The 23938-nt window shown below is 58.6% G+C and overlaps 2 protein-coding genes across 6 annotated transcripts in view; one reads left to right on the top strand and one right to left on the bottom strand.

Moving 5' to 3' along the window:
• The window catches only part of MACROD1 (mono-ADP ribosylhydrolase 1), a 154038-nt gene that overhangs the window by 89389 nt on the left and 40711 nt on the right, over positions 1–23938 (bottom strand). The gene's annotated exons all lie outside the window — the stretch shown is intronic.
• Positions 9532–23283, top strand: FLRT1 (fibronectin leucine rich transmembrane protein 1). Its single transcript, XM_086384405.1, has 2 exons — positions 9532–10443; positions 20557–23283. The coding sequence occupies exon 2, from the start codon at positions 20611–20613 to the stop codon at positions 22642–22644; it is 2034 nt and encodes a 677-aa protein (XP_086240531.1). The 5' UTR covers positions 9532–10443; positions 20557–20610; the 3' UTR covers positions 22645–23283.

Below are 23938 nucleotides of genomic sequence, written 5' to 3'. Positions count from 1 at the left end.
TCATCTACACAAGTATCCTCTCTCTCATTCGGCCCTCATTTGCTGATGCGTGTGCCTCCTGTGTGCTAGGCACCGAGCAGAGACGTGCTAGGCCCACCCCCTGACCGCCGAGCACACACCAGACACTCAGCACACAGCAGACTGTGCTGCCCAGAGCGTGCTCCAAAGAACATGCAAATCCTGCACAGTTAACATGACCGCCGGTGTGAACGGGGTTAAATCAGTACCTTTGAGACGGGACTTCTCAGAGCCTTTAATGACTGAGGTGCCCCGTGAACCGGGTTGGGGAGCACTGCCCTCCAGTCTTGGCCACACAGGAAGTGTGCTGTGGGCACAGAGCCAAGAGCGGGTTCGTGTCCGGGCTCCCCCATGGACCCGCTGTGTGACCTTGGGCAGGCTGGTGTATCTCTCTGTTTCCTCAGGTGGAAAACTGAAACGGTAATAATAGTGCCTGTGGGTCCAGTGAGGTGCTGTAAGGATGGGGCCCGCCTCAGACTTAATACGGGGTTGCTCTCGTTGCTGTTGTTACTGTATTATTATTATTATCCACTTAGCTCTGTGTGCTGGGCCGTAGGCAGAAGTCTAGTTAGCGATGGCCGCTGTCACCGTTGCTGACACAGTCCGTGCCCTTAAGGGGTCACAGCTGGGGGTTAAAGACAGTTATTTACAGAATCGGGGTGGAGAGTGCGGGGCCAGGGCTTTGGGAAGGTAGCAGCCGAGAGGAACAACAGCATGGCTTCAAGAGCACAGCTTGAGGAAGGAAGCCTGGGTTGGCTAGGCCCCCATCTGACGCGGTCTCCCTGGTCCAGCCTCACTATCAAGTGGCCGTCCAGCCTGGGCCTTGGCACCCCTAGCAGTGGAAGCCTGGTCCATCTCTGGGTATCTCCACCCGTCACAGACTTCTTAGCTGAATCCCTCCTGTCCTTCTAGCTCTGGGGCCTCCCAGAGCATGGTGGTCCTCCTTCTCCCAGCTCAGCTTGTACGTCTGGAAGGACCAAGGACCAGCTGCCTTCCCCGAACTATCCCACAGCCGCCCCCCAACTTCCATCACTGTTCTAGCTTCTCCTCTGGGCCTCCTGCCCTGCAGTGTGGCCGTGCCTCTGGCGGGGCCCAAACTGAATGAGGTTCCCCATCTAGACTGACCAGGGCAGAAGCAGGGAGGGAGCAGGTGGAGAGGCCCTCCTGCAATGCAGGACGATTTAGCTCTTTAATGCAGCCTTCTAGAACCATGAGTTGGGGACCCCCATGTCTGGAGAGTCAGTCATCTTGTTCTGCAGACACAGAGAAGGCCGGTCTAATAAACAGCAGGGTGCCAGGGGAGCCCGAGAGGCCTGCTAAAGCAGGCCAGGGACAAGGGACAGTCAGGGAAGGCTTCCTGGAGGAAGGGGCACTCATCAGCCAGAACCAAATGGCAGGCTCCCAGAGCAGAGACCTCCTGAGTCACCCAGTCTGCCCTGTCTCGCCACAGGGAAACTGGCAGAGTTGTTTGGTTGCTTACATCGTAGGTCAGACTCCAGAAGTTAACTATTCAGGTGTCACTGGAGGGATCATTTATCTCTAGGAAATGTGGCTGGGGGAGGCTGGCCACAGAGGCCAGAGACCTGGCAATGGTGGGCCCCCAGCTCCTTGTCTACCAGGATTCAGAAAGTCCCCCCACCCACCATGACCACTGGCATCCTTAGCTGTCCCTGGAGTCCACGGTGGGTGGGGGGATTCTGAGGCCCAAGACCCCACACCCAGGTCAGGGGCCGGGGAATTAGCCCAATGCCCCCTGTCTGGGCCTGTATCCTGGGAGGCAAGAGCTGGGGTTTTGGGGGTTACAGGACAGGCAAGCAGCCTCCAGGCGAGGCCAGCCCTTGTGCTCCAGGAGTGAAGGTACCAGGGGCCGCATTAGCCGCAGCTTCAAAGAGCTCCGTTATTAACAAAGTGCACCGTGAGGCTTTTTTCTTCGTCCTTCTATCCTTAAGGCAGATTCCCAAATGAAAAGGAAAATATACAATGAGCGGCCATGAGGAAACCTCAGAGGAAAGCCAGGCGGGAAGCAGCCGGGAAGGAGCGTGGGGTGTGGGCTTCCTTTCTTTATTTTAAACAGTCTCTTTTCCCTTTCTCCCGACTCAGCCGGTCTCTCAGGCTGCGCTTTAAGTCCTTTTGAAGTGTTACAACCATTTTCTCCTCTTTCAATTAACAACAAGAAAAGGAAGCTAATAGCTTCCTGAGCCACTCGCTGTAAATATTAACAAATCTGGCCGCCTGGCCTGGGCAGCGCGGCGTTGCTCCCGCCGGCCGGAGAGTGAGTTTACGGGAAGGATGGGAGGGGGTGAGAGATTTCCAACACTCGGCAGAAAACCCCTTGGCACAGGCTTCTGCTGGTGCAGGGAAACTGAAGAGCGGGCTGGGGGAGCCAGGCTTGAAGGCGCCTGTCCCCGGGGGGTTGGGGGCCTGGCACAGCTGGCGAGAGGCAAGTGGGTACTTCTGGAAGAAAAGGCAGTTTCCACCAGCTGCACCTGAGTAAATTTGCACGTGCGTGGTCGGAATCCCCAGCGCCTGGCTCCGAGTGTGGTCAGTAGGAGAGGTCTAGGGAGGAGCCGCATTTTGAATGCAGCAGCTGGGGGTGGGGGGTTGGGGGGGAGGGCAGCTGATGGTCCCCAGGGTGCCTGTGCCCACAGGGTTCAGATTCCTGAAGAAATCTGAGGCAGCAGTGAGGGGAAGGAGCTGCAGATGAGGGGAGCTCAGATCCAGTGAGCAGAGCCTGGGTTCTGAAAGCTCCTCGGCCTGCTCCCTGAGACACCCCCACAGCCCCTGAGCCTCCTCCCAGCGTATGTGCGTGCTAAATCGCTCTAGTCGTTTACAACTCTTCGTGACCCCGTGGACTGTAGCCCGCCAGGCTCCTCTGTCCATGGGATTCTCTAGGCAAGAATACTGGAGTGGGCTGCCATTTCCTCCTCCAGGGCGTCTTCCCGCATCTCTTTTGTCTCCTGCATCGGCAGGTGAGTTCTTAACCACTAGCGTCACCTGGGAAGCCCCCAAGCCCCCCAGACATACCAGTAAAGTCTTGCTTCAAACATCTGCTTGAGGAACTTCCCCAATTTCCAGAGGCTAAAACTCCACGTTCCTAATCCAGGGGGCCTGGGTTCAATCCCTGGGCAAGAAGCTAGATTCCGCAAGCTGCAACTAAGAGTTTGCATGCCGCAACAACATCAAAAAAGGAGCCCACACGCCACAACTAAGACCCAGCACAGCCGAAATAAATAATATAAATATAAATAAATAAAAATCTCGAGAGACCTATGGTGTGTAGACTGGACAGGGCCCATCTTGTGACCAGGGTAGCCAAGGGCCCAGGTAAGAGCAGGCAGAGGCCAGCGGCCGGGAGGGGACTGGATCTTCTGCCTAGGACGCCCACTGCCCGCATCCACGGAGGGCCCTGCCCAGCCGAAAGCTCACAGTGGGACATGGTCAGGAAACACACAGGCACTGTTCTGCCTGAAGAGCAGGCCAGTTTCCTGAGAAAGGCCTGGCCTTAACTGTTGCACCAGACTCATCCTCACTGGGCTCCCTGGGCTGGACACAGACCTTCGTGTGTGGAAGCTGGGTTTCAACAAGCCCTGCGGGGTAGACCTGACCAGCAGGCAGCTCCTTCCGGGGAGCCGCGGGCAGAGGGTGCGGGCCATGAATGGCCTACCATGGGCACGCAGGGGACTGTCTCCTGGTATGCAGGCAGGGGAGCAAGCCTTGGGGGGCCTGGTACCCTCCCTGTTCCCCCTGCTCCCTAACAGCAGAGCCACACACAGCCCCCTCGAGGGGCTCTCCCAGAGGCTGAGAGCAGCGGTCATGAGCCCGGCTGAGCACCAGCTGCCCTTGGCTGCCCCTGCCCAGAGTGCCTCCTGCCGCCTGCTGGCTCGGAGGAGATTTCAAAGGCATGAGAGCCCTCCAGGCACAGGAGGCCTCTTCAACCACCCACCTGCACTCCTGGCTCGGCGCGCCCTTGGGACGACGGTGCCCACTCAGCAGCCTCTCTAGGGCCCCGCTGCTCGGCGACCGTGCTGGGGCAGCACCCTGAACTGGTACAGTCGCTGGGAGCCTGGAGCCCGTGGCTTCTCTGCTCCGGGCACTGCCCGGCTGGCTCCCTAGTGGTCTGTCTCCACAGGTGGGCGCTGGCCAGGGTCCAGGCCTGCTGGCCAGGTGGCGCGGGCCCCTGCAGCCACGGACTGGCCTGCACGCTTGCTCACACGCCCGTCCCTGAAAGTCTGGGTTTTGTCAGGAAATGGTTTAATTAGCAGACCGGAGGCTGGGAGGGTTCACACCCGAACGCAGGCTCTCTCACATCCTCCCCTTCTCACCCGCTTAGCTGTGCGGGTGCCATGCTGCCATGCCAAGCCCGGGGGGCCAGAGCGAGTGAGAAGGGGGTGGGGGGCGCCTCTTGTGCAGAGGAGTCTCCAGCTCCCTCCCCCTCAGGAGCCCTCCCTGGGTGCCTAGAACCAGGTTCAGAGCCCCCGGGGACCAGCTGCCCATGATGCTGTTCCATGGGGTCACAGGAGCACTCAGCCACCCTCCAGCGAGGAGGAGGAAGAGAAGGGAACCCATTCGCCCCACGCATGTCTTCAGGGAGGTCTCTGAGTTAGCCTCTCCGTCTCAACACCCCTGCTCCCCACCCCTGCTCCTGAGGACACTGTCCCAGCCTCTCACTGGCTGGGTCTGCTCCCATAAACCCTGGTGCCCTCCAATTCTCCACGGAGGTCTGGTCATGCCCCTTTCTGCCTGGGTGCCCTCACTGGCTCCCCACCGCCCTCAAAATGAAGACCAGGCCCCTCACCAGAGCATTCGAAATTCCCCCCAAGAATCCCACCTCCCACTTCTGCTTAGATCACAGCCCTCCTAACTCAGAGCTTCGGGACACCAGCCTTCCCACTGCACCAAACCCTCTCGCCTGTGAGCCTTTGCATACACTGTTCCCTCAGCCTGAAATGCCCTTCTGGCCTAGCCCCTATGGGGCTGACTCTGATACAGGAGCAGTCCACACTCCCTAAGGGAAGAGCTCTCCCTGCCCCATGACCCTGGCCCCCAGCCCTCTGCCCCCCAGGAAGAAGCAATGTGACTGTGGCAGTGCCCAGGTCTATGCCAGCGGGAGCAAGGGGTGACCCACACTGCAGTGGGGGAGAAGGGACAGGCCCTGTGGATGCCCGTCCTTGTGGGAGGAAGTCGGCAGCCATGGAACAAACTCCAGCTTTGAGCCACAAAGAGCCTTTTTCATCTCTAAAGGTCGCAGACAGATGTTGACCTCAGCCTGGAAGTCTGAAATGAAAGAACACCCTGGGTCTGCTAGCTCATGCCAGCTCTGACCTGCTTACAAAGATCTAAACTCTGCCCTCTCTGCCACGGGGCAGCTCTGCCCAGGGAGGGGCTCTGGCATGTTGTTCATTTAGAATGCCACTTGGCTAAGTCACCGGCCATAAAGCCCACCTGGGTTTCCAGCAGCACATACAGGCATCTGATTAATGACACACACATAAAAATCCATCCCAAAGAGTCATAGGTTGGAAAGAAGCAGGAGGGCTAATTGCTAATATAGGAATTAATATTAGTGCGTTCCGATCTTCAAGGCAGGTGGGAGCTTGTAGAGTTGAAGAGCGTTTCCACTTCAGGTGGAGGCTTGAGGTCCAAAGGTGGGGCAGCGACCCTGAAAGGTGGGGGGACTGTGGCCACACCCGCCCCACTGCAGCTTGCCACTGAACCCAGGTGACTATCATGACGTGGGAGTCTAGAGGACCCCAGAACCACAGCATGGCGTCACCTTCCCCAGAAAGCCCCCTGTGACCCAGCTACTCGCCCTCCACGCCCAGGCTGGGCAAGGAGTGGCTTTGACTCTGCCAGCGCCCAGTGTGTGTCTCACACTGACCCGCTGCAAACCAGTGACCTCCCTCGTAGACCCACGAGCTCCTAGGGGACAGGGGCTCTCCTCTTTGGGTCCATGCATCCTGCACAGCAGTGGGTCTCAATACATGCTTGCCAGATGGATGGATGGATGGACGGATGTAGAGATGGAAAGGAAAGGAAATTTCCTAAAGGAAATCAGTCCTGAATATTCATCGGAAGGACTGATGCTGATGCTGGAACTTCAATACTTCGGCCACCTGATGCAAAGAACTGAGTCATTGGAAAAGACCCTGATGCTGGGAAAGAGTGAAGGGGGGAGGAGAAGGGGACGATAGAGGATGAGGTGGTTGGATGGCACCACCAACTCGATGGACATGGGTTTGAATAAGCTCCGGGAGTTGGTGATGGACAGGGAAGGCTGGCGTGCTGCAGTCCATGGGGTCACAAAGAGTCGGACACAACTGAGTGACTGAACTGAACTGAGAGATGGGAAAAATGGACGACAGATGGAAAGATGGGCAGGTAGATGGATGAGTGGAGAAACAGAGGGTGGGAGAGAGCTATACAGATGGAGGGATGGAGAGATGGAACGATGGCTAGGTGGATGGAAGGATGGAAAGCCAGATGGGTAATGGATGGAGGGAAAGACGGATGAACTGACAAATAACTGCATGAGAGGGACTCAGGAGAAACCCAAGGTCTCTAGGTGCATGGGCCGAAGGGCCTCTTTGTGTTTCTGTTGCACTGAGACTTAGTGTTGCGCAGGGAGAAGGGAACTGGCCCAAAGCTCAAGTTCCTGGCTGCCATGCAAGTCATACAGACGTAGCCAAGCTCCCGCCTTCTCAGTGTCACTGCATCTGCACAGTGGGGACAGTCCTCCCTGCCCCGCCAGCTGTGCTGGGCTGGCCCCAGGCGCAGGGGAGACGGTAAAGCAGAAATGACCTGGAAAAGGATAAGGGACACCGTCCCCTTGTAAACGGCGTATATGTACAGGCAAACGGATCCGGCCAAGATGCAGAGAGTGCTGTAGAGACGTGGGATCGTGCACTTGGCTTTCTCTCCTCCTTTCATATTTCTTTTACTACAGTTATGATGTTGTTATTTATAACAAAAACTAAAATGGTCTAAGCATCGCAAGTACTTGCTGAGGAAGCTTTTATTGTGTTGACCCAAAAAATGCATCTTTGGCACTGGAATGCAGGGACCAGACCTATGGGAAGGGAGACGGCAGAGGCGAGGAGGGTGAGCAGAGGCTGTTGTGTGGGCGAAGTACCCACAGTTGGCCAAGGGCGGGCTCCCGCTTTGAGACCCTGAGACCGTGCAGATTTGCTCTGTCCTTGGTCAGCTGGACTGGCCGCATGGGAAGTCCACACACCCCCGCTGACGTGGCTCGCTCTGCCTGTGATAGGCTTACAGTGCGCTGCCCACTGGGGACTGCACAGCTTGATGGTAGGTGTATGCCAGGAGAGCTCATTCAGGGTGTGTTCCTGGGCCCAGCGCATGCAGGCGGCCGCAGTAATCGTTACCACGCACTGCACGGTAACAAAGCGCTCTCACCTTGCAAGCACCATGTCCAGGCTGCCCTCGGTGCACACACCCTCCCCGACCCTCGAGAGGCGCCCATCACCCGGAAGCACTCAAGGAGCCCATATCCCCAGGGGGCCTGGGCCCGGCTCCCAGGAGGACCACACACAGGGACAGGGGAGGCAGGGAGAAGGGACCCCGAATGCACAAGGCTGGACCGCCTGCTGAGAGCCTTGCTCGGACTCTTGATTCTCTCAGTGAGAAAGTGTATTTATTAAGGACCTACTGTGTGCAAGGCACTGACTCAGGCGCTAGGAGATTAGCCTCCGATGAGCAGATGTGGTCTCTTCCTTGAACCAGGAAGATAATTCCTTGCGAGACATGACGTCATTGCCATCATGGTTTGTTCAACCCCGCAGGCGGAGAGGAGGTGAGGGGTGACGGTGGACGGACTCTTGCAGAAAGGAGAGCAGCATGGGGAGGGGCGGAGGCCAGCTTGAGGAGTTAGGGGAGATGGTGGGGGTGGAGGCCAGGGGGCCAGGCTTTGTGGGGCCTTGGAGGCTGCCACGGCAATGTCGCCTTTATCCTGAGGGCTCTGGGAAGGGTCTGAGCCAGCCAAACGCAGCTGCCTTCCCGGGTTCATAATTTCGAGAGCAGAGCTCTGTTGTGGGGGGATCAGCCAGCCATGGCTCTGGGTCCAGAGGACGCTGTCACCACCCTTTCTAAATACGGAGGCCCAGCCGCCTCTGCTCCCACCACCCCCCCCCAAGGTAGAAAACAATTTCTTCACCCCGGCCAGGGAGGCGGATGACCTCATTGGACTCTTTCCATCTCTCGCTTTCATAGAGAAATTACAATTTATAATTGGATGAAATCACGCGGGTGTAATAGCAATAAGAGCCGAGCTGGAGCCCAGCAGTCACCCCTTACGTGGGGACTTTGTCCTCATCTTCCCTCCTGTCCAGCCCCCACCCGACCCCTTGCCAGGGGGCTGCCCCCCACCTGCCTGCTCACACCATGAGTATTTACCAGATCCTGGCCATCCAGGGTTGACGTCCTGTGGGTTCTTAAACCTCGCTGTTTCTTAACCCTCCTTGCTCCTGGGGAAGCTTGTCCCACGCGGCCTCTCCACTTCTCCCATCCAGCCATCAGTCTCTGCCCGCCCTCCACCTGGCCAGCACCTGCCCCTCTTCCACATGGAAGGTGGGGTGCCAGGTGGGGTGTCCGGTGAGTGCCCAGACCCCCTCCCCCAGTCTGGGCTCTAGACTTGGCTCTAGACCCAAATATCCTGGTTTTTATTTGCGACAACCCCAGACAACACGTGTTTCTCAAAGCAGCCACCTTCGGCCCTACAAAGCCAAGGGCCCAGATGCAGCTGAGCCCATCTGGATCCGATTTCAAACCAGAGCTAGCGCTCTCAGATGTGTAATAAAAGCCCTCTTCCAAAGAGGGGCTCCTGCAGGGGGAATACGGACGCCAGGGCAGCGTGGGCCTTCAGCACGCCACACTAATGAGAGGCGATCCGGCCGGCTTGGGGTCGTTTGGGATCTGGGGGAGCAGCCGGCCCTGCCCCCAGGTCTCCGTGGAAGGGGAAGGAAGCCGCGGAGGGCAGCTGGGAGTGCAGCACGGGGCCTGGCCTCAGAGGGAGGCCCGGAGGCCGGCTCTTCTGGTTCCGTGACGCTCCTGCTTCCCACGGCGGGGAAAGGCAGTGCTTATTCTGGAAGCCGAGGCCCTGGAGGCCCAGTTGGATCCTCTGAATGACATTTAGCAAGAGGAGCAGGTGCTGGGGGAAGCGGAGCCAGTGCTGGGCCAGGCGGGCGGCCCCCGCGTGGCCAGGAGCTCACGGAACCTCATTTTTTCTCTTCCTAGTCCTCCCACCCCCGGCCCCCACCCAGAAAAAGAGAAAGCTAGAGAACTGCCTGGAAGGGTGCTTCGCGCGGCCAGCTGTTTGTTATCTGGGTTTGAAAAGAGAAGGGAGATGGCAGGGAATAATCCCAGCCTCCTCCTGGATCACGGATCACGGGAAGGTGGTGTTCGAGAAAACAGGCTCCGGAGGAGGGCTGGGGGGAGCGGCGGCCTGTCCCTGTGCGTTTCCCAATTTCCCTGGGCTTAATCATGTGCACTGTCTTTTGGCAGGTGAGGAGGCAGGGAGTGGGTGAGGAGGACTCCCTGGTGGACATCCGAGAAGGGGCTGAAAGCAGGAATAACCCGTCCCCGCACCTCCCCAGCAAGGAAACCTTTCTACAAACAGGAGCGGCCAAGCAGGACCAAGCGCCCCCCCAGCCCCCACCAAACCTCTTCCCAGAGAGGGGGCATGTGAGGCCTGACAGCTCAGCGGCGCCTGCCAGCAGCTGCAGCCCCGCAGCGAACATCTGAACTCCTCAGCGGGGTAATGGACCCCCTCCTTCCCCCCCGAGACACAGCCTGAGTGGCAGCAACACCGATCCTTTGGAGAGTGGCTCCCTCTCAGCTCTGTCACGCAAGAACGCTCTCTGCACCACAGCCCATTCTGCCAAGTGACTTAAAGGGATTAAAAAAAAAACTTGGTAAAGAAAAAGGGGTAAAAGCCACGCAGAAGCCTTTCAGAAGAGGTGGCGGCCAACAGACAAAAGGGCGAAAGTTGAAAGGGGGCAGCGAGGCCACCCTCCCGGGGACAGGCGCCAGGCCCTAGGGCATGCCTGGGGAGCAGGGGCCCGGAACACCCTCAGGCCGCGCACGGGAGCCCCGGGGCTGCGGGGGGCGCCCCCGCAGGCCCCTCATTCGAGCCCCTCACTCCGGGAGAAGCTGGCAGCATCCACGGCCTGGGGTGTGACGAGACACCGCTCCCGACCCGTGGCCACGTCTGAACGTGAGGACCCCAGCAGAGCGAAGCACAGCGTCTCCTCCCTGAGCCCCGGGCACCCCCCAGCGCCACCCAACACCCCTGGCCTGTGATCCGCACCCCGGGTGCCAAGGCTGGTGGGCTGGGATGTAAGCGCGGCCCAGGCCCACCTCGACGGAAACGCAGCATCCAGGGCGGCGGGCTCCCAGGCTGCAGCGAAGGAGGTAAGGTGGGTGCAGATGGGCTCTGGAGGCCCAGGAAGGCCCAGGGGCTCCTTGTGCCCAAAGAGGGCACCAGACAGCCGGGGCCTGTCCTCCTGGGGCTGGGTCGGGGCTCTGCAACTCCACCCCACCCACCCCACACGTGCAGCTGAAGCAACCAGTGGCACCTGCTTGCCAGGCAGGGGTCATTGGTTTCCTAGTGGCCCCTGTGCTGCTGGGTTCTGCTCCAGGGTGTAAGGGAGTGACCTTTCCTGGAGTAAACTCCTGCCCCTGGGAGAGGCCTCGCTTTGAGCCCTTCTGAGTTCTGATCAGAGGGGGCTGCTGTGAGGCCTTGGAGAGGCAGAATTTTTGGTGACCTAGCCGCTGGCCATGGTACCTGCTGCCCTCCAACTGGAGAGGGTCCCCAAGTCCCCTCCATCCAAGGCCTGGCCCTGCCCTGGCCTAGAGGACCCAGGGTGGGGTTGATCCAAGGTCCTGCACCTGCTGGCCTTTAGGTGTCTTCTGCTCTGACCTCTAGTTCAAGCCCTTTTGTTGGTGAGAGCGGCTTGATTCGGCCCAGAGACAGGCAGGAAGTGCCCTAAGGTCACACAGCAGATGGTGAGCATTGCTCCCCGGTGGCCCCAGTCTGGCCCGGAAGCGTAGGGGGCGGGGCCTACTCCTTCTGGCTTCTGAGAGGCCCGGAGGGCGGGTTCTTGCCTCCCCAAACACAAATCCCAGGCAACCTCTCTCAGCGGCAGCCGCCCTGGGCAGGGCAGGGAAGCCCCAATTCATTACCAAGATGGAAAATGACACTTCCCCGCGCTCTTCCCCAGGAGAGGGGCTGATTTATGACCGCGCCGGGGCCGGGGACATTCGTCAGCGCCGCTCGGTGCGCACGCCGTCTGCGGGGGCATTAATAGCCGTGTTATTAGCCACCAGCGTGAAAGATGCCCTGCGGATCGGCTATTTGCTGTTATTTATTATAAAGGCGCGCCAGCCCGGCAGCAGGGTGCGAGGCGTCGTGAGCTCGCTGGAGCCTGCGCTCGGCCCCTGCCCAGCCGGCCTCCCATCCCCCATCCTGACATACCACCCCGTCACTGGTCCCTATTCGCCTCCCATCCCCTAGGAGAGACCAGGGGGTAATTTCTGGGGCCGAGGCCAAGCCGAAGGAGGGGCAACAGCAGGCCTGTACCCCATCTGCTCCGAGCTGGGCTCTGCCTCTGCTGAGCTTGGCTCCATCCCACGGCAGGAGAGCAAAGACCAATTTACTGGGCTGTGGGGCCAGACAGAGGTTGGTTGGAGCTGGGAGCAGTGTGACCTTGGGGATGTCCCTTCCCCTCCCTGAGCGTGCTCCCCTTTGTACAGTGGGGACACGGGCTCCACAGGGCTGTCACCAGCTGAAAGGGAGAGGAGTTTGTGCAGCGCTTTGCCAGCTACTGCCACCCATGGGACTGACCCCAGAGGGCTAGAGGGGTGGCCCTAGTGTGGGAGGCAGCCCCCATTAGACCCTGCTTGAGTTGGACACTGTCCACCATCATCCATTCCATGCCAACCCAATGGGAAAGGGCTTGAGAGTTCAGTGCCCGGGCCAGAGGTTTATAGTCAAGGGAGAAGGCTGTCCACGGCTGCTAGAGGGTTCTCTCTGCCCTGGAGCCACCCCTTCTCCTCTCTGGGACTCAGTTTTTCCAAGGTCCTCTACCTCCCCAAATCCAGAGTCCTGAGGCTGAGTTCCACCCTTGTGTATATCTGTAGGGGTGGCAGGGAGGGGGCCATCTCTAAGTGGGACCAGCCTCTACACCCGAAAGCAAACCTGCAGCCGGACAGGGCCAGGTGAGCCACCTCATGTCAGAGGAGACGAGAGGACACATCCAGGGATTTTCCCTAGGCTTGCCCCCTCAGCCTGGGGTGACCGCACTGGGCAGCTGAGAGGGGCAGGGAAGACACCTGGGAAAGGAAGGCCCGAATTTATGTCCAGCTCTTCTACCACCTGCTGCACAATCGGACCAGGCCCTTTGCCCCTTTGGGCGGCCGTGGTGAGGGCATGCTAAGTTGCTTCCGTCATATCCACCTCTTTGTGACCCTATGGACTGCAGCCCATCAGGCTCCTCTGTCCATGGGATTCTCCAGGCAAGAATAATAGAGTGGGTTGCCATGCCCTCCTCCAGGGGATCTTCCTGTCCCGGGGATGGAACCCGTGTCTCTATGTCTCCTGCACTGGCAGGCGGTTCTTTACCTCTAGTGCCGCCTGGAGAGCTGGGGTGACAGCATCTGTCCATTATTACCTCCCAGGGTTGGGGGCTGACAGCGGGCCAGCCTCTCCCATCTCTCCCACTGCCCTGTCCTGCATTTCAGATTCTGGGGCTTCCCTTTGGCATCCCCATTCATTGATTGAACAGGTGTTTATGAACACTCCAGCGCCAGGCTGTATACTCACTAGGCCAATGGACAAGATGGAACATATCCTGACTTACAGGAGTTTACGCCATAGTGGGAGGGGTTGACGGTCAGCTTGTGACAAACAAGTGGGGCAGGGGAGGGATCTCCCCGAGAACAGGCCTGCATGTGGGGGATCCCACCCACCTCCTAGGGGAGGCCCCATCCCCACCCAAGCTTCTGCCTTATTATCAGTAGACGTCAGACCTTCCCAGCCTTCCCAGGTCATCCGGCTCCTTTCCCGGCCCCTGGCTGCCAGGATCCCACTGGCTGCTGAGAAACCCAGCAATGCAGACCTAGGTCCCCTGCCCTGATCTCTGGGCTGCCCCCCACCTCCCAGAATGACAGCCCTCAGGCCCCTTTGCTACCTTCTAAAAATCCCGACCTTTCCTTTTTTCCTTCCCCAAGGAATTATGCCTCAGTCTAGGTGGCTTTACTAAAAACACACACAGACAGACAGAAATATTAGGTGCAGGAACATCTTATTAAATAATGCAGAGAAAGAAAGAAACAAAATTACATGTGTTTCCTTTCATCCCCCACCCCCTCCTGGCCCTGAATAGATTAATATCGAACACTGTTATCAATATAATTAACCTCCTAAGACACAATTTTAAAGTCTTGTTTTTTAAAGCAGTTTGTATTCTCTGAAGTTCAGGACACCGCGCCGCCCCGCGCCGCCCCGCGCCGCCCAGTCAGCCCACGCGGTGAGGTGAACTCGAGGTACATTTTGAGTGGATTTGCATACCTGTCGGTAATCACCGCCAGTGATAACAACTGATGCATAATGCATGCAGCATGAAATTAGAAAAATAATTAACTTTAGGTTTTAAAAGAATCCCACCCCTTCCCCCCGACGCATTACAAGTTCTCAGCTGGCACCGTTTGCCGAGGTCGGGGGCAAAGTTGTGCCGTGCAGGGTTGGAAGGGCCTGGAGGTCAGGGCTCCCAGCCCCCTGCCTGAAGGAGGGGCCTCAGGTGGGCCTAGACCAGCCTGAGCAGGAGTGGTCCTGGTGCTCTGCGTGCACAAGGATGGGCTCGGAAAAGTCCCGAGGCCCCCTTCTGCCCACAGCTCACCTGTCCCCGACCCACAGCAGGCCCTCTGGTTCAGCAGTTTATCCTCACAAGAACCCAGGGCAGTCTGTGGTCCCATTTTACAGATGAAGGCCTGAGACCCAAGGCCACGCTCCATCTGTGGGGCCTGGACTGAGCCCAGGCAGGGCCTCCTCAGCAAGAGGGTGGCCCCCCTGCCTCTAGGCCCTCCTCCCTCCATGATGCTTGCAGCTGAGCCCAGAGAAGCGGGGAGAAGAATGCAGGATCCCGTGTTAATTTATACTAAGGTTTGCTGAGGACGCATCACAGGTATGGGGGTGACGCTGCTTTGGTGGAGCTCCCAGCCTCTCCAAGTGGGGAGGTCACTGCTTCCTGTGGGGCAGGGGTCCTCCTGGAGCCGAGAAACTGCTTCCACCCCCAGTCTGCCCTGCCCACCTCTTCTGCCTCAGGCCCTGCTCTGCCAGTAAGGACCCAAGGGCCTGGCAAGGTTTAGGGAAAACACGGTGAATTGTTCTTGCTGAAGGGAGGGGCTGGGAGGGGGCACGTGAAGTGGGAGGGTGAGGGGCTTCTTTCTGTCTGAGCTGTGGACCCCTTGCCCCTCCACCCGGGGGTCTGCCCATCACCTCTCTGAAGCTCAGCCAAGACTGGAGGCAACCCCCCTAGGTAGGTCATAGGAGGACCATGGGGTCCCTCCCGGGGCCACGATGGGGTGGCTCTTCTTTCCAAACCCTCCAGGCCTGTGCAGGGCCCTCCTCATCGTCTTCCCAGAGGTTGGGGTTCTCGGCAACCCAAGGCCCAGAGAGTATCGCTGCAGGTCACACAACTGAGGTCCGAGGTCATGCTGCAGCCTAGCCCTGGTGTGCCTTCCCGGCCTCTAGTCCACACACCTCCTTCTTAGGGTCAGGGCCACCTGGAACTCTCTGGTTCCTAAAGTGGGGATGGAGACTGAGCCTGGCACTGTGGCAGACCCAGCCTCAGGACGTGCCCACGTGGACTGCCTTCACTGGCGAACAGGAAGGAAGGCCAGGCTCGGAGGCAGGGGCCCTATCCAGAGTTACTGCTTCTGCCTGAGACCCCCAGCTCCCTCCAGAAATGACCCCCACCACTGCTCAGCCCGGCAGTGTGCTCATGTCTAACTGTGCCCCTGCCCCAGGAGCCTGGGTACCATCTCCCATCCAGCATGCCAGGGCCTGTGCCGGGCCTGGGGTCCTGCAGCTCCCTCGCCCACATGCTGCCATCACTGTCTCCCCAGGAAGACCCCCCTAGAGGGCCCTGGGCCTCTGGCGGCCCCAGTTTCATGAGGTTTGGGAAAGACAACAGGGAAAGACACCAAGAGGCCAGGGGTCTCCTCCTGGGAGGCGCCTCCATCCAGATGGCAGGTGTTTAAGGATGTTACTCTGCACCACCACTCAAGTGGGTGTGGGAGGCAGAGCCAGACACAACTCAGGGGAGGCTTCATGGAGCAGGTGCCCAAGCTGAGGCCTGGGGACAGGGGGGTGAGTGGAACCTGACCTGGCGAGGCTTGAACAGGGGAGGTGTGTTGGTGTTTAAGAAGCAGGAACAGCATGTGCAAAGGCCCAGCGGCAGGACAAGGGGGAGAGAGCAGGCTTGGGGTCAGTGTTTCCACTCCAGCTTGCGGGGTGGGAAGGCAGGGCTGAGGAGGCACAGTGTGGGTCTGGGAGGCCCAGCATCAGGGCAACTGACAGGAAGTCTGTGTCAGGAAGCAGCTTGGCCTCCCTGTTCCCAGTCTACCCTGGAGCACGGCGGGGGCAAGGGAGTGAAGAAGGGGCCTCTGGATTGCAAAGAAAAGAGACAGACAGTTAACACAGAGGCTAAACCGGTGTGCCTGGGGCAGTCAGAGAATTATTGTTGTTGTTCAATCGCTATGTGGTGTCTGAACAACAGTTGCCACCGCATGGACTGCAGCATGCCAGGCTTCCCTGTCTCTCACCATCTCCCGGAGTTTGCTCACACTCATAGCAGCTTTTAAACTTCGGGCATCAGGACACACAGGCTGCACGTCCGCGGGGGTACTTTGCATGTACTACCTCACTGGATGCTCAGTAGTGACTCCCCCGTGAGAGGAACTTGACTCCATTTATAGATGTGGAAACTAAAGCTCAGAGAGGGCAGGTAACTTGCTCAAGATCTCACAGCCTGGAAGTGGCAGAGGCAGCACTCGAACCGAGGTCTCCCTGTCCGAGATGGCAGACGCTAGCAGCTGATGGGAGGATGCTGAGAATGATGCCCCAGGTCAGCCCTGGGCTAGGGGAGTCTGGACACCCCTAGTCTGAGCCATCCCACTGCTCCCCTCCCCCACCTCCATTGCACACCAAGGAGCCTGCTGCCATTCATGGCGCCGGCAGGTCGTACCTCACACCACGCTGAAGTCTGCGAGACTCTCGCAACAATGACAAGTGACCCCCGTAAAAGATGGGCTATCTACCAGGTTTAATTTGATGGCCACATAAACCGTCAAACACAGAACAAGGGAATAAAAAGTCCTCGTGGCACCCGGGCAATTAAAGGGCTCCTGGGGCAAGGTGTCTTCCTCCCTGCCCCAGGTCTCACTGTGTCTTCCTGGAGCCAGAGGGCTCAGCATGGGGAGGCCTTGGGGGAAGGGGGACGGCTGGGGAGACTCAGCCAAGATGGATGAGGCCTGAAGACAGGGGAACGGAAAGGCCTTGGGTCCCTGCCTCCCAAATGCTTCTTGGTTATCCATCAGAATCTCTGAAAGGTGCAATTTAGACCCTATTATGATGCCGGGGCCTCTGGAGGCTGAGGGCTGTGGCCATGAGCTGAGCGGGCAGGGGAACTGATGTTCATGCCAGAGAAGGCGGTCTGGCCTTGGCTTTGGCCTTAACAAGTCTGCTCCCTGCTCAGGGCACTGCTCTGGAATCCCTGAGCGCCGGGGCCACCAGCATTCCTGAGTGCCAGCAGCTGATAGGTCAGGGAGGGTGCAGAGCCACTGGCCAGATGCTGGGGACCTGGGCTCAGACTGACCACTGAGACTGAGGCAAGGTGGCCTTGAGCGGGCCTGAGCCTTCCTGTCCCCAGCACCTGCCTTGGACCTGCCTCTTGAGATGGGACTTCTAGGCTCCATGACCTTCATGACTCTGGCTCCACGCCGAGGAAAGGACAGAGGTGCAGCTGGAAACCTGGGCTGGCCGTGACCTTGGATGGGTCCCTCACTTCTCTGAGCCTCAGTGTCTCTGCTCAGCTGTAAAGCGGACTCATGTGTATGTGACAGGTGGGCACGGATCCAAACACATACCTGTGAGGGGCTGGGCAGGGCCTGGGTTAGCCCCGTCCAAACTCACCGAGGACCATGAGCACAGGCCAGCTCCAAATGCCCAGGGGCAGGGGCGTGAGTGCGGTCAGGACCCACAGACCAGGGGCAACCTCTACAGGAGCAGCAGGAGTGAGCAGGCAAATGTCCTCAGCCCCTCAGGCCAGGGGGGCGGCTGGGAAGAGGCCCAGAGCATCGGTCACAGTCTCGCCAGTCCCCCTTCTGCCCTCAGGACCTCATCCCTCCCCGACTCCAGGCGCAGGCCTCACGCACCCGCCCCCACCCCCACGTGCTTCCACCCAGGTGTCCTCGGCGGGCCCTCACCTTGCCTTGGGTCCACCTCAAGGACAAAGTTTCATTCCACTAGCAAGCCCGGAGTGGAGTTGGTGCGTTAGCCATGGGCAAAGCCCAAGCTCCCTCCAGAAGGCCTTGGAGCTGCCAGCAGCCTCAGCAAAGCCTCTATAATGCAAACAGGGCATGCGCTGAGGGGGCCCCAGCGAGCGGGGCAGAGGCATTCCAGCCTTTCTCAGCACTTCAGCTGGCTCCCTCTGTCCTTGGGTGGTCACAGGTGCCAAGTCACACCAGGCCTACACAGCCCACCGTCTCTGCCCTTGAGCACCCAAAATTTAGGCAGGGGACCTTAAAACACTGGCCACCATACAGCCTGACCTGCAGCCCACAAGCCTAGTGGTCAAGACCTCCCCTAGGTTCTTCCTCACCACTTCTCAAGTGGCCCAGCTTAACTTAACATCTCCAAGCTTCAGTGTTTTCATCTGTTAAATAGGAATAACCAGGGCCCTGACCTGACATTTGCTGGGAAGATTAAATGACTTTAATATTCATAAAATTCTAGATGAGCTTTATTATAGTGTGAGCTACCATCCAACTAGAAGAGAATCTCAAGTGGCTAGAACACAGGTTGGCACATAGCAGCTGCTCAAGAAAGATATGCTGAATGGCTGGATGGACAGATGGATGGCTGGCTGGGTGGGTGGATGGACAGATCCATGGATGGATGGCTGAGTGGGTGGGTGGATGGATGGATGGATGACTGAGTGGGTGGGTGGATGGATGGATGGGTGGATGGCTGAGTGGGTGGATGGATGGATGGCTGAGTGGGTGGATGGATGGATGGATGGATGGCTGAGTGGGTGGGTGGATGGATGGATGGATGACTGAGTGGGTGGGTGGATGGACGGATGGCTGAGTGGGTGGGTGGGTGGATGGATGGATGGGTGGATGGCTGAGTGGGTGGGTGGATGGATGGATGGATGGATGGATGGATGGACGGCTGAGTGGGTGGATGGATGGATGGGTGGATGGCTGAGTGGGTGGGTGGATGGGTGGATGGCTGAGTGGGTGGATGGATGGGTAGATGGCTGAGTGGGTGGATGGATGGATGGATGGATGGCTGAGTGGGTGGGTGGATGGATGGATGGATGGATAGATGGCTGAGTGGGTGGGTGGGTGGGTGGATGGATGGCTGAGTGGGTGGGTGGATGGATGGCTGAGTGGGTGGGTGGATGGATGGATGGCTGAGTGGGTGGGTGGATGGATGGATGGGTGGATGGCTGAGTGGGTGGGTGGATGGATGGATGAGTGGATGGCTGAGTGGGTGGGTGGATGGATGGGTGGATGGATGGCTGAGTGGGTGGATGGATGGATGGACGGCTGAGTGGGTGGATAGATGGATGGGTGAGTGGGTAGGTGGATGGATGGATGGATGGATGGACGGCTGAGTGGATGGGTGAGTGGGTGGGTGGATGGATGGACGGCTGAGTGGGTGGGTGGATGGATGGGTAAATAGATGAGTGGATGGATGGATGTACAGATGGGTACATGGATAGTTGTTGTTCAGTCACTAAGCTGTGTCTGACTCTTTGTGACCCCATGGGCTGCAGCACACCAGGCTTCCCTGCCCTCCACTATATCCCAGAGTTTGCTCAAGTACATGGATAGACGGGTGGGTAAATAGGTGGTTGGGTGGATGAATGGACAAATGAATGGATGTAGCAGAGGAAAGCTCTATATGGGATCAGGAAGACATCGCAGAGGAGGATGCTTTTGAGCATGGTCCTGAAGGGTGACGAGCAGTTTGCTGCACAGAGAGGAATAAAGAACAGAAGGAAGAAGGATGTGCTATGGTTGAGAAACGGAGACACGGGGTCCCTGGGGCATGGAAGTGAGGTCCCCACAGTCTCATTCAGTGAGTGGGTCCCGATTCTGCTCTGCACTCCAGGGCCACCCCCCAGGCTGCGGCCTCGGTTCAGACTGCTCGAGGCCATCATGTCTCACACCAAAAAGCTCCTGTGAACCTGGAGTTATAAAGCAGATCTTTGCTGGCTGCACGAACACACCTTCCCCACTGAGGCCGAAAGATAATTTCTCTTTAATTGATTTTTTACCACCACGAACAGTAAAGTAATATGAGAAAAAAAAAATCTACACTGCAATTTTTCCATTTGTGAAAACCGAAATTACACCTTGCAGACAATTCCCTCGGAGTGTGGACACCTCCCTCCTCTTATCGTGTTTCCTGACTTTAAATGCTAGAAACCAGATATATGTATTTTTCAAAAGAGCTGAAAGTTTTCTATGGGAAGGGGGCAAAGTGAGGACTGATTTCTCACATTACATGGAATGCGGTAGGGAGGGCACCTCTGCTAGAAAGAGATTTCTGTAAATACACGAGAAGGCGGTCCTGTTGACGCTCGTTCTTCTGCCTATAAGACGCACGAGTGACAAACAGGACATGTTGTTTTAACACCAGACGATGAAGCGCCTCACTTTCCCCTGCTCGCCGGTGACGACGCTGGCAGATTCTTTTTGCAGGTTCCAGTGACGCCCCCCCCCCAACCCCCACTGAGCTCACAGGCCTTGTGGAAATAAACTTTCCCTTCAGGGCTTGGTTCCGAGCCAGAGAGGGATGTGGGTTCACTGTTTCATGAGAAATGGGGGCTCTAAAGCCATCCCACCGACACCGACCAGCCTTTCAGCGTCAGCCATAAAGATGGGCTGAGTGTGGGGATCTTGAAAGAAAAGATCAAACCTGCAGCCCGGCTCGCACTAAATTAACCTCATGCGCGGCCCAGGGTCATAGTCCAGGAAGGCCAAGGCCACGTCTGTTTCATTCACGGGCAGCATCTTTGCTCCCGCTGAGATTAACGTTAGCCAGATGTCCTTAGAGGCTGACCGCAGCCCGAGCGAGCACCTGAGATGTAAACTTAGCATTCGGAAGGGCCGGGGGGCGTGCGCCTCAAGGCCTGACCTCTGCCCCGTGGCCCTGACTGCAGCTGCGCCTCAGCGGCAGGTTGGGCGGGCGCCAGACTCGCTCTCACCGCACGTGTCTTGTGCTCCTTGCAGGTGTAGAGGCTGCAAGTCAGGGGAGGGGGGGCCCGGCTCCGCCAGCCGTCCACCATGGTGGTGGCACACCCCACCGCTGCCGCCGCCACCACCGCCACGCCCGCCACCACCGTCACGGCCACCGTCGTGATGACCACAGCCACCATGGACCTGCGGGACTGGCTTTTCCTCTGCTACGGGCTCATCGCCTTCCTGACGGAGGTCATCGACAGCACCACGTGCCCCTCTGTGTGCCGCTGCGACAACGGCTTCATCTACTGCAACGACCGGGGGCTCACGTCCATCCCCGCCGACATCCCCGATGACGCCACCACCCTCTACCTGCAGAACAACCAGATCAACAACGCCGGCATCCCCCAGGACCTCAAGACCAAGGTCAACGTGCAGGTCATCTACCTGTATGAGAACGACCTGGACGAGTTCCCCGTCAACCTGCCCCGCTCCCTGAGGGAGCTGCATCTGCAGGACAACAACGTGCGCACCATCGCCCGGGACTCGCTGGCCCGCATCCCGCTGCTGGAGAAGCTGCACCTGGACGACAACTCCGTGTCCACCGTCAGCATCGAGGAGGATGCCTTCGCCGACAGCAAGCAGCTCAAGCTGCTCTTCCTGAGCAGGAACCACCTGAGCAGCATTCCCTCGGGGCTGCCCCGCACGCTGGAGGAGCTGCGGCTGGACGACAACCGCATCTCCACCATCCCGCTGCACGCCTTCAAGGGCCTCAGCAGCCTGCGGCGCCTGGTGCTGGACGGCAACCTGCTGGCCAACCAGCGCATCGCCGATGACACCTTCAGCCGCCTGCAGAACCTGACCGAGCTCTCACTGGTGCGCAACTCGCTGGCCGCCCCGCCCCTCAACCTGCCCAGCGCCCGCCTGCAGAAGCTCTACCTGCAGGACAATGCCATCAGCCACGTGCCCTACAACACGCTGGCCAAGATGCGCGAGCTGGAGCGCCTGGACCTGTCCAACAACAACCTGACCACGCTGCCCCGCGGCCTGTTCGACGACCTGGAGAACCTAGCCCAGCTGCTGCTCCGGAACAACCCTTGGTTCTGCGGCTGTAACCTCCTGTGGCTGCGGGACTGGGTGAAGGCGCGGGCGGCCGTGGTCAACGTGCGCGGTCTCATGTGCCAGGGCCCCGAGAAGGTCCGGGGCATGGCCATCAAGGACATCACCAGCGAGATGGACGAGTGCTTCGAGGCGGGGGCGCAGGGCGGCGCAGTCAACGCCGCTGCTAAGACCACACACGCCAGTGACCATGCCTCTGTCACCACGCCCCAGGGCTCTCTCTTCACCCTCAAGGCCAAGAGGCCGGGGCTGCGCCTCCCCGACTCCAGCCTCGACTACCCCATGGCCACGGGCGATAGTGCCAAGACCCTGGCCATCCACGTGAAGCCCCTGACGGCGGACTCCATCCGCATCACATGGAAGGCCACGCTGCCCGCCTCCTCCTTCCGGCTCAGCTGGCTGCGCCTGGGCCACAGCCCGGCCGTGGGCTCCATCACGGAGACCCTGGTGCAGGGCGACAAGACAGAGTACCTGCTGACGGCCCTGGAGCCCAAGTCCACCTACATCATCTGCATGGTCACCATGGACACCGGCAACACCTACGTGGCCGACGAGACGCCCGTGTGCGCCAAGGCGGAGACGGCCGACAGCTCCGGCCCCGCCACCACCCTCAACCAGGAGCAGAACGCTGACCCCATGGCGGGCCTGCCCCTGGCGGGCATCATCGGTGGCGCCGTAGCCCTCGTCTTCCTCTTCCTGGTCCTCGGGGCCATCTGCTGGTACGTGCACAGGGCCAGCGAGCTGCTGACCCGGGAGCGGGCCTACAACCGGGGCAGCCGGAAAAAGGACGACTATCTGGAGTCGGGGACCAAGAAGGATAACTCCATCTTGGAGATCCGCGGCCCCGGGTTGCAGATGCTGCCCATCAACCCTTACCGCGCCAAAGAGGAGTACGTGGTCCACACCATCTTCCCCTCCAACGGCAGCAGCCTCTGCAAGGGCACGCACACCATCGGCTACGGCACCACACGGGGCTATCGCGACGGGGGCATCCCCGACATAGACTACTCCTACACCTGAGGCAGCGCCCCTCCCCTGCCTCCCGGCGCGGCCACTGCGGGGGGACTGTGACCAGCTGGCTGCCATCCGACGGGAACGAGGCAAAGAAACTCCACGCTGACTTTCCCGGCGGAAAGCAGAGTTTGGGGAGGGTTGACAGTTTTGTAGGACACAACAGTGGGAAAAAAAAATTTTTTTTTTTTTTAAAGAATAGAAGGCAGGAGGGAGGTTTGACGTTGCTGAAGACATAATTTATACCAAATTATGCCAGGTGGGGAGGGAAAGACTAAAAATAATATGGCAGGAAGGGTTGGGTCGGGGCTTCTTTTTACCCCGAGCTGGGAAGAGACTACCTGTGCGTCTCACGCTCCGCGCATAGCCGTCACAGAGGAGCCGTTTCAGAAGCCGCCAGCACGGAGCCCTTCACCCAGCCCTCGCGGCTGGCTGCTCACTGGAGATGACATGATGGAAGGTTTTCAGGCTTCTCACAAAGGAGAGGGGAAGAAAAGGATCTTTTGCTATGGAGATATTGTCCTGAAATCTCTTCCCTGGTTCTTTCCATGCCTTTTTCCCTTACAGATTGGCAGAAAAGAGCGTGTCCTTCACGGCACTCTCTGAACAACAGTATAGTCGATTAAAAAGCAAACTTTCTTTTTCCTATACTGGAGCCCTCCTCAATTCCATGCAGCATAGGATCACGGGAGCGCCATGGCAGCTGTGGCTTTCCCAGCCACCTGGAGGTGCGTCTCTCGACCCGTCTATCTTGATGGGGCGTCTCTGTATTCAGATGGGTAGACAGAGCCACGTATACAGTCCTTACAGTCCTGCTTGGGTCAGTTCGTACAATGTCCTGAGACAATAGAGTCACGAAGATGTTGCTTTCTCCTAGAAACCATTGAGTAAGTGGACTGTGCTGGGGATGGGAGTGGGGGGGGGGACAGTGCCGTTCCTAAAGGCGGAGGCATGTCTGTCTTGGCCGGGTGGCTGGGGAGACCCTGGGCAAGCGGTGTTTTCAGCTCAGTGCTATCTCAGGGTGTCCAGGGCTGGGCCGAGCTCCTTTCTGATGTCGAGAAGAGCTCTCTTTGGCCGCCCGCGTCCTCATCTCCCCCCTACACCTCAGATGCAGCGTATCAAGAGTTACTTTGTGTGCAGTGTGCTTCCTCCAAGACAGGTAATTGGTGCAGGGACTTTTTTTTTTTTTCTATATCAGCTGATTAGACCTAATGGTTTCCATGGCTGCTCAAACAAAGCCCAGAAAAAGACATGACAATTCTCAGAAAAGCCCTAGGAGACAGCAACCCACCCCTCCAGCCCC

Source organism: Bos grunniens, chromosome 29, assembly GCF_055505025.1.
Source record: "Bos grunniens cultivar Pamir isolate PY7600 chromosome 29, Bosgru_T2T1.0, whole genome shotgun sequence".
NCBI lineage: Eukaryota > Metazoa > Chordata > Mammalia > Artiodactyla > Bovidae > Bos > Bos grunniens.
The sequence above is the reverse complement of the archived record's forward strand: the minus strand, read 5'-3'. Positions and strand labels throughout refer to the sequence as shown.

Excerpts from the sequence above, each read along its gene's own strand:
- FLRT1 (XM_086384405.1), top strand. The coding sequence starts at position 20,611 with ATGGTGGTGGCACACCCCACCGCTGCCGCCGCCACCACCGCCACGCCC.